The 15,501-nt window shown below is 40.4% G+C and overlaps 1 protein-coding gene and 1 long non-coding RNA gene across 5 annotated transcripts; one reads left to right on the plus strand and one right to left on the minus strand.

Moving 5' to 3' along the window:
- Nucleotides 1-3,685: 3,685 nt before the first annotated feature.
- On the minus strand, nucleotides 3,686-12,876 carry csf2rb (colony stimulating factor 2 receptor subunit beta). The gene is made up of 14 exons (XM_044100738.1): nucleotides 12,747-12,876; nucleotides 11,614-11,734; nucleotides 11,354-11,517; nucleotides 11,109-11,263; nucleotides 10,181-10,325; nucleotides 9,537-9,678; nucleotides 9,306-9,460; nucleotides 8,320-8,450; nucleotides 8,009-8,192; nucleotides 7,780-7,876; nucleotides 7,583-7,649; nucleotides 6,717-6,796; nucleotides 6,394-6,556; nucleotides 3,686-4,510 (listed from the first exon to the last, which is right to left on the minus strand). Exons 1-14 carry the CDS (start codon nucleotides 12,847-12,849, stop codon nucleotides 4,118-4,120), a joined length of 2,100 nt encoding a protein of 699 aa, XP_043956673.1. The 5' UTR covers nucleotides 12,850-12,876; the 3' UTR covers nucleotides 3,686-4,117.
- Nucleotides 4,475-14,545, plus strand: LOC122822239. Of its 4 annotated transcripts, none has more exons than XR_006369115.1 (8): nucleotides 4,476-4,563; nucleotides 5,908-6,257; nucleotides 6,386-6,573; nucleotides 6,720-6,869; nucleotides 10,190-10,337; nucleotides 11,104-11,297; nucleotides 12,735-12,943; nucleotides 14,324-14,545. It is a non-coding gene; the product is annotated as an uncharacterized LOC122822239 (long non-coding RNA). The 4 variants fall into 4 exon arrangements; XR_006369114.1 differs by having other exon boundaries at nucleotides 6,389-6,573; XR_006369113.1 differs by lacking the exon at nucleotides 5,908-6,257 and having other exon boundaries at nucleotides 4,475-4,563.
- The last annotated feature ends 956 nt before the right edge of the window (nucleotides 14,546-15,501 follow it).

Raw genomic sequence — 15,501 nt, forward strand, 5'->3', positions numbered from 1 at the left:
ATTCGAGGAATGACTTGAAAACACCTAAACCCCGATGCTCAACTCCAGTGGTATCTGCTCTGTATCCTGATGTTCTTCTCACCAATGTTTCTCTTCACCACTCAGGTACTCAACCGGCTGTGCTACTGTAAAACTCACACGCGCATGATACTTCTAAACACCAGGCTATCTTTGAATTTAGCATTGAGGTGGGATGCTTGTGCTTCCATGTGTGTCCGTGCAGCTCCCCGCCTACTGATGACTTCAAACAAAGACGGCTTGGAGACGTGCTTGTTGACTGCGACAAACACAAATAGGGATCAGCCTCCGCAGCAGCGAGAGAGCCTCTGAGGGAACAGAGGCCATGACAAAAGACACGGGGTGGGTCAGGGACGATTGACCTCATAAGACGATATGCCTTGCTAGGTCTCAGCAACACTGGTACCTTCACATCAAACGGCCAATGGAATGACACGATGACAATACCACAAATGTTATCGCACTCATTACTTTACTTTAAATAATGTTGGATGACATTATTTGTTACTCATTTCGGAATCTTGGTTGATGGTTTGTCAGTTTTTTGACGATGTTCACACATCCTTTATATCCTGTCTGCCAACACATTCCTACCTCTATTGTTTACAGTGTAGCCAAAATGCAAGAAGATCAACAATTGGAAACAACTGAAAAATGAACTGATATACTAATTACTGAGGTATGCCGCTGTTACATCCCAACCCAAGATGTTGGATCGGATGAAGAGTCAATGAGTCAAACGTGACTCAAACGACTATGTAGACTAAACGTTTTGGTAAATCTTGAAAATATCTTCCAGATTAAATAAATTATATTTAAGTTACTAGAACTATGGACAACAGACGTATTTTAAATAGAGAAATAACATATTAGGAACCTTTGAGGTCAAGATGTTATCAGTGCACCGTGACGTTTGCATGGGCCAAACATTGACGAAGGGCATTCAAATCCTTTCAACGTTATCTTCATCTGAAATCCATAAAGACAGAATAAACATTGGAGATGTAAACTGGTGTAAATCTCCCCAAGTTAAATGAAAAACTCATAAGCCGTAGCTTGTTTGTGAAATGAAGGCATTGAAACATGTGGCGCGCTTCAGGGAAAGAGCATCCAAGCAACACTAAAACAGCAAGGTGTTACAATGACAGAACAATCACGAAGGATTACACAGCAAACACATCGTAGATGCAGTGGATGACACAGGAGTTGTGTTACAGAAACACACCATGACTCATCTGATCATACAAACATCACTCACAATGTCTCTAATGATCTAGTCTACTTCAAGGATATTTCTTTTCCATGACCCTGGTCAGGATTCCCTGACGCACAGTTGTGAGGAAACAGCAGGTTACACAAGCATCCCTACGCCTTATAGTACTTTTATTTTCCTGCTTTTCTGCTTGACCGTCAAATAGGACATGCCGTGCACACACACGACCGCGCAGCTACCTTCTCATTAAGCCGAGATCCTGCGTTTCGCTCCTCAAATCAAGCCCTTGTGTTTCAACGTACTAGATTTAAATCTCTAAAACGAGCAAGAAAAAATGAAAAGGATCCATCCTTCATCTACGGCTGGAGAAACAATAGCCCTTTGAAATGAGATTAAGATGGAGGAATCTGTTTTGCTCAGAGAAGTTGGAAAAGCCCACACTGCCAGGGAAAAAAAAATCCACTTGTCCTCCCTTTGGTTACATTGTGGGCAAAATATGAACAAGCAATTTCGTTGTGATGACTCAGGTTAGTTTGTGTCAGAGTGCACGTCGGTCCCATCGGACAGGAAGTTGTACCTTTGAACGGGCTCGAAACACAGGAAGTTGATGTCAGAATGCCTGGAATTCCAACCTTCTGTTGTTTTTATGAAAAGGGATTTTGTTTTTCATGATATGAATTACAATATGGACGCGTAGCAATCCCAAGCAATGAGTCCCTTGGAACTGTTCCACATTCCTTCCTGCTAAAAATACAAAATACAATGTATTACATTGGAAATTAAGTTGCACGCCAAAACCTAAAGTGCATAATTCTGAAGTTGGAGGAAAATAATAAGTGGTGTTTTATGTATTTTTGTACCATTCTGCTCTTCCAAACAACTCTGACCAGGTACTCTGATCCAAGTGAAGAAAATAATTACCACAGGAAAATGCCGCCACCGCCGTATTTTACTGCAGGGATACCATTTTTCACAATGAATCCGCTATTTGTGGTGGTTGTAGGTTTAGTTTTTAGAGACGTATAGCACATAAAATTAAATCCACACCAGATTCCAAACTGTCACATCAAACCCCAATAAAATGCACTGAAGCTTTTCTCTGGAAAGTGACGAAATGTGGAAAAGTTCGAGAGGTCGGATTATTTTTGCGAGCCACTCGCACGCTTGCACATTGCTTGCTTACTGCGCTCCTGCTCCTGCCTCGAGAGAAACTGTCAAAGCCTTGAACTTTCTGCAACCCCATTAAGCCAAACAGATGGAAAGAAGTGTGTTTTCAATAAATTTGAAAACACAGTGAAAATGTGTGTGGCATGGATACAATGAAATATACTGTACGCTGTTAAAAATGGATCCAGCAGGCATATTCTTGAGTAAGCAGGAGCCTTATAACTTTTCCAATATTTTATACTGATAAGCATTGCAACATTCACTTTGGCCCCAAATTATTCATACCCTGGCAGACGTGCGTTTATATTAATCTTCAATTATTAACAACTAGTTTCTACTGCTAAAGTCCAATCATTTGTTTTCAAATCTTATATTCTTATACTCTCCTTGGGGAGAGTTTAGCTCTTTCTTGCTGCTAATTTGGCAAAGAAAACCCTTTTTAAAGGCAAATTACAGCAGATTATGGCAAATGATTCATTTGGAAATTGTCCCTACATTAAGAAGTGAAGTAAAGCAGCTCCAAATAGGTCACTATAAAAGAGCAGGTAAATGCAAATGAAATAAACTTACACTTTAAATAATTTCAGTCAAGAATTCCCTCTAGTTGGCCAAAACCAAATTCAGGCTAACCCAGTGTCTGAAAGTCTCAGTTTCCATTACAAGTGTGCACAAAACTTTATCGATGCTCCGCTAATGTTAAAACAAGCAACACAATTTTGCAATTGCTATATTTTTATTAAATCGGAAACACGATTAAGATCAAAGGTTAACTAGTTTGTTCACATGATGTCATTAAAAAAAACATGCAACGCCTTCATTCTCCTTCCACTTCCTGTCGTCATCTTCATCTTTTCCTCCAGTAGTAACCTTGTGTTGTTGATCACATCACCCGTATGATGTGAAAAAGGTGTTTCTGTAGCAGTTTTGTGAAATACACAAATTCTGACAAACGCCTCATTCTAGCAAAAATAAAAAGTTGGTTTTTTGAGATTGGAGTGTTTCCATTGAGCAAATTTATTTTTGTACTTTCACTTTGCACGATTACATGGTGAAGCTAGTAACAGGAAAGGAGTAACCATCACAGAATGTGATCAGAGACTTCCCTTGTCGTAATTTGTATTAAATGTAGATCATCCCCCTGTTCCAAAAAATTATAGAACTATAGCTTACATTTTTTTGAGGCCTCCAGAGATAATAATCTGAAATAAAATGGCTCCACTTCTGATACGGAAACAACTTCATTTTGTTTGTCTGATTATGATATGAATGATGACAGTAAATATGCCAGTTTGTCTTATTAGCATGTGTGTTTAACTTTTATTGAAATTAAAATGCTCTGTACAGGAAATAAAATGGTGAAAAAGGTCACAGCGTCAATGTTCTGACCTTAACTTGCCTTCCGTCTCTTTAGCTGTTTCAAGGAGTGGCAGCTCGTTTAAAGAAAATCATGCTAAAGGTAAACATTAATAAAAATATATACATATACATATTCTTCCTGGAATATTTGTAGATATAAAAACACTTTATTTACCCTGTTAAATATTTGGTTACATATTACTAAATTCAAACCAGTAAAGCCAATATAAAATATGTGCAACGACAACAAGATACTTTTTTTTTTTCCTCTAATAGATTGAGGAGCTTAAAATAAAGTAGAAGCTTACAAAAAGTCAATTACTGATTGATCCTGCGTTGTTTTCTTTTCTTGCATGCAGCTGTTCATTTTGACGGTACCATGAAGGCTGCCGGGAGCTGGCAGTATCCCGAGTTAGCGCCCTCTTGAGGCCAAGAGGGGAGCAGCCCTGCCGTGTTATCAGGCGGTTGACTTCTCACCGCGGGTTCTCCGAAGCCGGACCGGCTGTCAGGCTGAACAGGCCGCAGTGTGGCGTTCGGGTGCTGCTGCTGGTCCTGCTCAGGCCTGTCGTACCATTTTGGGCCTGAGCTGCTGTGGGATGTGAGGTCCTCTGTGGACCTTGAGAGGTTGCGGTTGGGAAGACACACGTAATCTTTGTCACGAAGAGGACATGGCGCCGGGAAGAGAGGCACAGCTTCATCCGATTTTGTTTCGCGGACATTTTCTTGCTGGACCTCCATTGACATTTGTCCTGATCCCTGTGAAAGAGACTCAAACGCGTTAAACAGCTGCAAAGCAAAGCAAGTGAACAGTAAGTACTTTTTAGAGTAAATTTTTTGAAGTTCCTTTAGGCTAGCTTCAAATCCTAATGTGTTTCACTGCTAGCAGGAGTGTAAAAAGTTACCGTTTATTTAGCAGTTTCCCCTGTTATTTGCTAGCTAAAGGATGTAGCAGCTTAACAAAACAGAAGGCTAGCTCTAAAACGAAACGTCAGAACAAAAATGGCGCCAAAAAAGGTCATGTGGAAGTAGCAGGGCTGCTACAGACACCAAATAACAGAAGCTAAATCTCAGTTTAGTATTCATACATACAAGCAGTGACGTGCGGTCAGGGGAGGCAGGTGAGGCAGTGCCTCACCAGCCATCATGGAAAGAAAGAAAATATATAATCATAAAGTAATTTAAATTGTTATATTCATCCGGTGGTTTGTACTAAAAAATATTTATTTTTCATGTAGCTTCACCAATTTCGATTTTTATTTGGTCAAAATCGCTGAATTTTCTTATTTTCCCATTCAAATGCTTGGAAGCGATGCCGGTGAGGCAGCAGCGAGCTCTGCCTCACCTTGGATTGCGCAACCCCTGGCTCTGCGCTGGCTGCTAAGCGGAGAGAGCATGTTGCTGTACGGCGTCAATAAAATGGTTTAAACAAATTTAATATTTGAACTTATTTCCAATAATTTAGCTTATGTATATAATGTACAGTGCTTTTTGTCACCAACTGTGTTTGTGTAACGTGTTTCGTGTAATGAGCGATTATAAACGGCAGAGAACAGGTTCGAGGTGAGGCAGGCAGTTCTCTTGCCTCATGGCAGGGGGCGCTCAAGATCCCAGACGTTCGTCTTGTTCACTCCTCAACTGCCGAGTAAGTGACAGCGAGCTAGGCTAAACGATTCGGGAAGCAAGTCAAGTGCAGCGATAGATTATAATAGAGATAGTGATTTTTTTCCTCTCGCTTATCCCGACTTTCGACATGGATGACTACATTACAACACTAAAAAAGTTTTCTCAAGTGGACTTTCAATCGAAGCAGGAGATAATATGTGTGTTTTGTGAGCTACAGTTTGTATGTGTAAGGATGCAGAAGTGAAACATAACCTGTAAACTGCTGTCAATCTATGCATCTATTTGCAAATCTGATTCTGATGACGTCAGTGCCTCACCAGCTATGAACCTCACCGCACGTCACTGCATACAAGCTAGCTTGAACACTGTAGCAAAGCTAGATGCCAATGGAAGTTAAAAAGTATTTTTCAGCATGTGTGAGACTTTTGACACGCTCCCATCAAAAATGTATGAATCCCACAGATCACTGAGGTGGGATTTAGTGTGTCCTGCTGCATCGTGACAGATTATGTTTTTCTCTAACCTTACAGAAAATTTGCTGAGCCTGGTGGTTGGGTCCCAGGGCAGTCATTGATCCAGCAGCCCGACGTGTTTTTGAGTTAAAAGTTGACAGAAATTTTTAAAATATCACTTGGTAATTATGTTGTTTAAAAAATTGGAAGATTAATACCTGAACAGCAACTATAAGGTCTTAAGAATGCAAACATAAAAAAAAAAAACTTAAATAACTAGGCAATGCTTAGCCTGGTGAGGGTTCAAATAAAGCCTGGTGGCCTGCCAGGCTTATGATACAGTGAGTTGCAATCTCACGTTAACTCTTCTATAAAGGATTCAACCGACACACATAGAAACACAACAACAACAACTAATAAAAGACCTGGTGAGTCAGTGTCTATAACATGTTTTGCTGGGTTTTTAGGACAAAATTGTTATTGTTTCCATTTGATTCCTTATACAAATGCTGAGTACTCCTTTATTATTCAGTTTCTGTTGTTCTCTTTTTGAAAGTAGCTGACCTGACAAAAGATGTATGGCCCGCTGAAGCTCATGGACGACGTGTCCGAGTTGTGAACAGTATCAAGAGGGGAGGGGAGGTTATCACAGTTCCAGCAACTCCTGCTCTGATCGGCGCACGTCGTCTCAGTGCTCCTGGTCGGCCAAAGCAAAGCTTCCGAGGAGCTGCAAGGGGGGGAAAGGTGCATAATTTCATCAGCTCCCTCTTTCTTCTCGATCGCCAGAGTGCAGACATCGGCTATCAACAGAAGAATGCATCCTGAGTTGTCGCCGCATTCATTATCTGACTTGTGGCGTCATGTGAGTAAAGTGTGAAATTTGGTACCAGGTGGATACGCGGTCGAGGTGCTGCACGCTACAAATGGACGTCTTCTCGCTCTGCACGAGGGTCGGGGACGAGGAAGACTGAATTAGGAAGAAAACGTGGAAATGAAGCAAAACTTATTTCAGCTTGTTCAAAAACCAACAGAAAATCAAGGTCAGTGTCATTTATGAGTTTGGAAAGCCATTTCTAAGACTGTGGGTTGGAGCAGTGGTGAAAGTTCAACCAGAATTACTCAAAGAATACATCAATGAGTCAGACACATCTAAAGATCTGAAGGCCTCACTACCTCTACTAAGGTCAGAGTTCACGATTCAATAACTGGGCACAAACTGTCTCCTGTTCCAAGATCAGAACCGTCGCTGACTAAAATGAACACAGAGACCTATCTCACATTAACCCAAAGAAATCTTGATGATCCCCAAAGATTTAGGGGAAATTTTACTTTAGGAAGATGTACATCTGACCAGAGGCTCACACTGAATTTCGTAAAGTCAGTCAGACATGGTGGTAGTGTGAGGCTTTGCTTCTTCAAGACTTGCCATCATTGATGGAGTCATAAATTCTGCTCTGTAGCAGAAATTGTTTAGGAGAACGTCCAATCATCAGTACAGGACCTTTAGTCCGGTTGAACTTTGGCTCCTCAACAGGACAGTGATCTAAATTACAGTAGTAGTATTCTCAAAAATACCAAAATTAAGTTTTTGAGTGGCTGGACACCATAATAATAATTTAAGAAAGCAAAAACTGAAGAAATTTGTAAGGGGGCAAATTCTTTTTTTTTGTTTTGTTTGTTTTTTGTTTTACTTTATGCAGTATGTGAAAATTCGTAACCTTTTAGTCACTTTAAGAAAAGAATCCAGTCTCACCTTGATCTCAAACAGGCTCTTGCTTTTGCCTGGAGAGGGAACTGAGTCCACCCACGTCACAACTTTCCTTAATGGTGAAAAACATAAATGGCCGTTAATTTAAAACAAACCACATACATTGAAAAATGAAAATCAGCGATTCTGACTTCTGTTTAACTGCATTTTACACGTTGCGGTCAACGTAAAGCAGCGCTTACTTCCGGCAAACTGGAATAGTGAAGTACAGAGTCAGAAAGAGCGCGGCTGCAATCAGGCCACAGAAGAAATAAATCAGTGTGGAGACGGACCAAGTGGCTGTCGAGGAGGAGAAACCAAATTAAAGAGGAGTTCATAATGTCATTTGAACCTTTTTTTTTTTGTTTGTTTTATTCAAAGCACAAAACAGCAGGAAAACATCAACATTGCTCACACTAACACTGTAAGCACCTTTATTTGAGGTCCAGTTCGCAGGTTCAGACCATTCTGAGGGGATTCCTTCGTAGGTGGAACCTTCTCCAGGGGCAACCAGTGACCTCACTTTCACCTCGTAGTCCTGGAGCGGCACCAGGGATGTTCCTGGGATGCTCACCCGCGTGGACCCCTGGGAAATGTTCAGCAGCTGCGGGGATTCCTGGCGGCAGAAATAAATAAAACACAGCAACCTATGAATATTCAGGCCCGTTTTCCAGAGCTGCTGTGGTGACGAGCTGCTAAATGGAAAGCGGGAAAATAAAAACGGAGACGTAAAATCCTCTCACCGGATCTGTGGCCCTGTAATACCAGACCTGGTACAACAGCTCTGTAGCTGCCTCAGCTGGCGGAGACCACTCCACAACCCAGTCACCGTTTTTCTCCCTCACTTTCACCTGCACTGGCGAATTGGTACGGACTGTTGAAAGAAAATGTAACAGGAAATAACTTTGTAGCTTGAGTCAAAACTTCGGGTTTAACAGACCGTTTTGTACAAGTGGGTCTCATTTGAAATTGAAAATATACTCTGCGTAACCCCACCATTTACGTCGTACACAGTGTTTTACAAAAGGTAATTTGTAATTATTGAGTGGAAGCAAAAGTTACACCGTTTTTCACATTTAGAAATCAGCAACCTTTCCTCTCTTAACCCTAAATAGTACATAACTGTCTTCCCGAGCCACTAAAGTAAACATGTGACACCTAAGTGTACAGTGTACTATTTTCCTTCTAATTACTCATTATGTTATTAATCAACATGTTACATTTTGGACTTCTATCACATGAAACACTATTAAACTAAGTCAGGGATTGTGATCTGATGAGTCCTGAAAGAGGGGCATAAATATATTTGCAAAACATCTGACCTACTGCAAGGTTATTTGTTTTATGTTTGCTGTAACCTCTCCCCCCTCCCATTTCTTTATGTACATCATATATATATTTTCGAAAGAAAAAATTAATAAAACATGAATGTAATGGTTAAAAACGTCCACCAGGGGTCGGTATTTAACATTATAGTGACCTACCAGTGACTAAATCCCAAATTATACAGCCGATCAGAGTCCTATGTACTGATTTAGAGGTAATAGCACAACTCAAACACTAGGGGGTGCTGTACAACCATGGCACAAACCTGGTAAAGTGCTGTTCGTCTGCACTGCTTCCTGTGGTTTTATCACCCCCTTGTGTGTTTTTAATTTAGCCTTATACGCTCAAATAAGCAGAGAGGGACTTCCGCACCTCTCACCTCCTCTGTATTCGCTGTACTCACTGTGTTTGGACGCTTGGAAAGTCTTAGCGTTGTGTGCCGGCTGGAGCTTCAGCTGCAGACGTTCAGGGTCCACATCGGTGAGAGGGCAGCTGTACCTCACTTCTGTCCCTCCGGGGTCAGAACTCACAGCTGGGTTCACGCAACATCCCTCAAACCTTTAAAGGATTGAAGCTCGCGTCAGTTCAGAAGCAGCAGAAGGCGGGCGATTCTACGGCTTTGAGTTTGACTTACCGTGCTGTCGGGTCGTGTCGACAGGTCAGCTGGTAGGTGATGAGATAAGCTAGCTCTCTGCTCACCTCCCAGCTACACGTCACTTCCTTCTCTCCATCCAGAACACAGTCCAGAGAGGGAATCTCTCTGGGCTGTTGACCGTCTGATGTGAAAGGGAAGGAAAACAATAGTTAACTCACACAGCTGGAAAACACCAGACGTAGTTCCCATAACTATGAAAAGACCCAGAAGATTGAAGTTTGAAAAGAAAGCAAAACTGTTTGTTACTGCATCGTTTTTACCGGGATTTTACGCAGAAGACCAACAGAAAGTAGTAGTACGTGATGAAATGGGTAGAAAAATGTTCGTGTGGTTTGGTTTATGTGTAGTCCCTCGATGTCAATGCTGGACCTATGATCCGCTGCAGTTACAGCTGTTAGTTTTTAGTGTATACGTCTAACAGCCGAGCAGCTTGGAGATCGAGTTCAGAGCTGTTGGACCACATATCAGACTGAAATCCTGCTTTCAGACTGAAAATGTGTGCGCTTCAATTATGGCAGGAAAATTCCCCCATATTGCAGTGTTTACTTCAAAGTGTTGTGGCTGCAAAGTGAAGGTGTGAAAAGGTTTACAGGGTATTTATGCTTCCTCTTTATTTCACTCACCATCTCCAGTTTTCCAGCTCGCCACAGGACTCCATTCGCTCCACTGACCCACGCCGGCCCAGGCTCTCACTCTGGCTTCGTATCTACGGCCGTGAAGCAGCTTCTGCCTCTCCAATCTCACGCTGGTCTCTGCGACAGTCTGAGTCTGAGTAGAGAGGTGTGTATTTAACATTAAAAACGAAATTTAATAAGCACTGACTCACTGTCTATGTCTCATTATTGTCTTATGAATAGAGGCCGTGGGCACAGAGTTAGCTGTGAGATTGGAGGGGGGGGCTCCTGTTACCCGTTAAATCTGATTGGTCAGCCTGCCTGGCCACACCCACTAGAGCTGCCAATCAGTTTGTTCATCTCATATCGCACTTTGTTCACGAAATGCTGCTTTTGTTGTTTGTTGTTGTTGACTGTTTCAAGATTTAAGAAAAAATAAATTAAATATGAAGTAACATTTACATGAGAGCTAAGTGGCTAATGTCCATTGCTAGCCCCATTGACAGGCTGATTTAAATGATGTTTACTAAGAAGAAGAAAGAGCCTCAGACTACTGTGCAACAAAAACTCTTTATAAAGGAAAAAAAAAAGTAGTAATTAAGCAGTTGTTTACAAATTATAGCAAATAAGTTCAATAATTTTCACTTTAAGTTTATAAATAAGTTAAATAGAGTTAGAATAGTGGCAAAAATAGAGTTGTTTGCAGTTAAGCTACACTAAGCTAATTATGCATCTAGAAAAATTAGCTTTTGCCCTAAACCGCTGTAACAAACAAATCCATGTGTTTTGTTTGGTTAAATAAATAGTTCGGTTATTGAAGTATTTTCCATGTTACTGTCCCGCTCTTCTCTACTGTCAAAAAAACAAAACAACAACTATAAACACTCCCCTGCTGCACAGAAAGGTAAAATGTGATTCGTTGTGTTTTGTAGCTTACGGTCCACTCGTCCTCCACCTGCGTCCTGAAGCTGAGCTGATACGAGACGTTCTGGTTCAGGGAGGACGACGGAGGATACGGACTGGACCACTTTAGCCAGTAGCTGCCATCGCTTTCCTCGGACGCAGTCAGACCCCCAGGCGGACGTGCCCTCACTGTGCAACACCACCAAACAACACCACCATCACCGTAAGGCTTAGTTCTGCTCTACATAATCTACTACTGTACATCTAGCTGTTGCTCACGGCGCAGAGATGTGTGTTTGGAAGACGAGCAGAGGCTTGCTGTCTGGTTGTTCACGAAGAAGACAGTATGGCTGGTTCCCAGGCCAAGCACACGAGTTTTATGTCTGCACTGGACAACTCCATCCTCGGTTGTTTTTTCGTCTTTAAAAGGCCCACAGAGCTCACTGCGTAGACACAGACACCAATCTGTTAGAGAGAAGCTCACCACTAGAGAAGGTAACTTCTAGAAACGTTGGTCTTGTCCAGTCTGCTCTGTTTACCTGCTGCCATCGTTTTCCCTCAGCCAGACCTGCAGAGTCGTGTTTGCCGGTGCCGTCCATTTGCAGTCCACGCGGGTCTTGTAGTCATTGTGGCATTGTAAAGACTGCAGCCACGGCGACACTGCAGAACGACAAAGAAGAGTCAATTTATCGCAAAAAAATTAATGACTGGAAATTTCTAATTTTGGAATTTTGCAATCCCAAATGCAGAGGCGGTTTTTGACCTTTTGGCGCCCTGGGCAAACCACCTTTCCGGCACTTAAGACGCCGCCTTTACCCAAATGGGTGTACGAGGGAATTAAAGAGGCAAGGTCAGAATTGTTTTAACCCCTTAACCGTCACCCTGAAAAGGTTTATATCCAGAATTGGATAGCAGTTAGATACATTTACTTGAGTAGCTTTTTGGTTACAAAAAAGTTTTACCACGTTGTACTTTTAAAAAAAATTTTTTTTTATTTAACTTTTACTTCAGAAATTTTACCATGAAGTATTGCTACTCTTACTTGAGTAAAATGTCCTTTGACAGTATGAGTAGAAAAATATATTTTAACCAAAAATTAACTAGACAGATTCACACACCTGCAGTTTTTTTTTTAGTTTTTTTTTTTTTTTTTTTTTTTTTTACATTTTTGTGAGTTTTATGCTGATAGAAATTGATTAGAATTTTTTTTTCTTTTGCCTGTTTTTGTCATTTTGTTACTATGTTATTTTTCTGAATTATTTTATGTATTTTCATATTTTGGTCTACCTGATGATGTAATTTCAAAATATAAAATGATTGACGTTTTGATCAGTTACTCGATACCTGAGTTTCATTTTTACCAAATACTTTTTTACTCTTGAATAATTTCTTAAACGGCTACTTGCTACTCTTACTTGAGTACTAATGTTTTTGAGTTCTCTACCCACCTCTGCTTATATGTAATTCAATTCAGGCTTTTCAGTTGTCTGACATGACGCAGATAAACTCAAATTAAAACGATTAACCCCTAAATAAGATAGGTTTACTGTGCATCATAACATAAAGGTAGACAGTCTCACAAATTTGTCAAACATGCTTCCATTCTGGGTTTTTTTTGTTGTTGCTGTTTTTAAATGATTATTACTAATATTTTTGTCAGACGGACACTCACTGTTGTTTGAGCTGCTGCTTTCATGAACGCCACAGTGATCCAGACCGGAGAGGAGAGCCCGATTCGGGAGAACCAACCACATCAAGACCAGGAGGAGAGCCATCCCTCCAGGCTTCACGGAGCCTCGCTTCTTTTCTTTGTAAGGATCCAGATCAGCGGCGTTTCCTCCACATCGTCAAGACGCTCTTGCCTCAGAGGTGAAGCTGGTATTTATATATATATATATATATATATATATATATATATATATATATATATATATATATATATATATATATATATATATATATATATATATATATATATATATATATATATATATATATAAGCAGCGTAGATGTGTGACAGACAGAGAGAGAAACAGTCCATTTACTAGAAATAATATAGAAATGAGTCATGACCACATCACCAGTCTTCCGCTCAGAGTGTATGCTTTTTGTGGGTTGTCACCACACACCCGCCTTCCTCTTATTCCTCTTATCTCTCGCTCTCACACGCTGTAAAGAGTTAAAAAAGAAACGCTCTAGGGAGCACACACACTGGCATGACAAAAATGTCATTATTTCAAAGTTGTACTTTTACTTAAGATTATAATTTAACCATCAAATGAACAAGAAGGGAAAGACGACAGAAAACCTCGAGCCGTTTCAGCCACAAGACAAAAACGATCATCTGGGTTATTGTGTTGTTGTTTTTTGGAAATAAACCTATTTTTAAAATGTTTTTAAAAAATAATCACAAATTTTGACTTAAAAAAAAAAATAAATGTTTCAAAAATTATTTTAAAGGGTTTAAAATGATTTATTATTTCAGTATAAAGAATTAAAATACGTATTTATTTTGTACAATTATAGTACAACTGCGATTAATTTGCTGGAAAATTTACAAATTAAAACAAGTAGCTAGTATCCATCTACAGCTTTAATCAATCATAATTAAGTCATTTTTCAAATAGTTTCAGAGAAGAAGTCAAATATATCGCTCTGTAAACGGGGGTGGGGGGTTTCGAGGGTCTCTCGGGCGTGACCTTTACCTTTTTAGCTGCTGTTTTACAGCAGCAGGTTGAGGGAAAATCCCACAAACAGAATATCAGGAATCCAGTAGAAGAAGTGAAAAGAGTGTTTATGTTTGCAGTGTTTTCTGACATGAAAACACTGCAACACTCTGACATGTTTTCTGACAGCAATTCGCATAAACGAGGCATAAAGACAGTAAAGAAAACACCACAGAAAACATCTATGAGTGTTAAATTTATACCTATATAACACTGAGGGCTAATCCGCCCTAATGGAGACAATTATTAAGACTTTCACTAATTAATACAAGGTTAAATTTGTCATATACAGTAATAATCATCTATGATCCGACTGCGTGAATACCTGAATATATTTTGTAACATATATAAAAAAAAAAAAACAACTCACCCAGTTACTTGGTTTTTTCTGTTTGAGGAGCTCCTTTCCTTTGGTCCGACAGTCGTCACTCCTTCCTTCTCGACTGACGGCTCTGTGTGAACGCTGACGAGAACTCTGTCGGAGTTTCCTGTGCGACTCCCTCAGTTTCCCCTTTCTGTCCAGGCCGACTCGCGACGTCAGCTCGTCTTTGAGGCACAATCCGTCGCTTCGTCGACGAGGCGCCTGAAAACCCTAAAACCTCGGAGCACGTCGAAGGAGACCAGCACCTGATGTGTCATTCTGGAATGTCGCCCGCCCGTTTTGTCGGTGCACAAGCATGTGGTAGATTACAGATTTCCAATCTGCAAGACTTTTAAGACGGCTGTGAATAAAAGCAAGCGACCACCGACCGCATTTCTTTGAGATAGCAGCGCATGTCCTTCATGTGGCTCACGCCACAAGCAACTGAAACTCTGCCAGGATGTGCCACTATATGTTTACACTCAGGAGATGTTACCAGCTACAGCGACTGACATGTGATCACGCAAAGTTGTTTTCCGTTCACCGGCGTTTGCCTTACCCGAACCACTTCAGATGTTTCCAACCCGAGACTCTAAATGCTTGACAAATCGGACCGGAGCGCGCTGCAGTTAGCAGGGGGGTAGGCGTAATTAACGCGTCTTCAAAGTGTGTTCATTCAGTGTTAAAGAGCGTCACGCCCACTTGTTCATGGTTTTACATCTTAAAACGGAGGAATTTGTTTAAATGGAAAAGATCAAAGATCAGAAGAGTGGAAACTATTCTTTTTTTTTTTTTTTATAAAAATAGGATCTTGAAAATGAACTTCCTTTAATTTTACTTTGCCTAAAACAGATTGTGATGTAAACAGGGTGAATTTATTGGTACCAAATTTATTTGTCTGGCCACAATTAAGCTTCTTTAATTTTGTATTGTAATAGCATAATCTCACAGCCTCCAATTTTTAATTTAAAAACATTTATTCAACAGGAAAATAAGAATAAACAAGTAAATAAATAAGTATTCTTGGGGTGGGTCACCATGTCTCCATGGCAACCATGAGACACCGTTTACGGACTAAGCTATTGATGAACCAGGACATTTGAAGTCCATCTGAAATTATTACGTCATCAAATGCTTCTTAAAATTATGAATACAAAAGCATGCATCTATTCAGACGATAACAAATCTTTATTTTCCCCATATTTTCATTTCAGACATTTTCTGACGTGGAAAAAGCAGGTTACATCATTTCAATCTGGAGAGACTCACAAAGAGAAGAAAATAGCAGTTAAAAAGATTTAATGGTACAATTCTTTGGCGCTCGGACCCGGCAGAAGACC

The sequence above is a fragment of the Gambusia affinis genome, linkage group LG19 (genome assembly GCF_019740435.1).
Source record: "Gambusia affinis linkage group LG19, SWU_Gaff_1.0, whole genome shotgun sequence".
In the NCBI taxonomy this organism is placed as follows: Eukaryota; Metazoa; Chordata; class Actinopteri; order Cyprinodontiformes; family Poeciliidae; genus Gambusia; species Gambusia affinis.

What these genes read in the sequence shown, in the direction of transcription:
- csf2rb (XM_044100738.1), bottom strand. Translation starts at nt 12,849, where the DNA reads ATGGCTCTCCTCCTGGTCTTGATGTGGTTGGTTCTCCCGAATCGGGCT. An exon ending in ACTATTCCAGTTTGCCGGAA is followed by an intron (nt 7,650 to 7,779) that starts GTAAGCGCTGCT and finishes TTCACCATTAAG; the next exon opens with GAAAGTTGTGACGTGGGTGG. An exon ending in AGAGCCTGTTTGAGATCAAG is followed by an intron (nt 6,797 to 7,582) that starts GTGAGACTGGAT and finishes TTCCTAATTCAG; the next exon opens with TCTTCCTCGTCCCCGACCCT.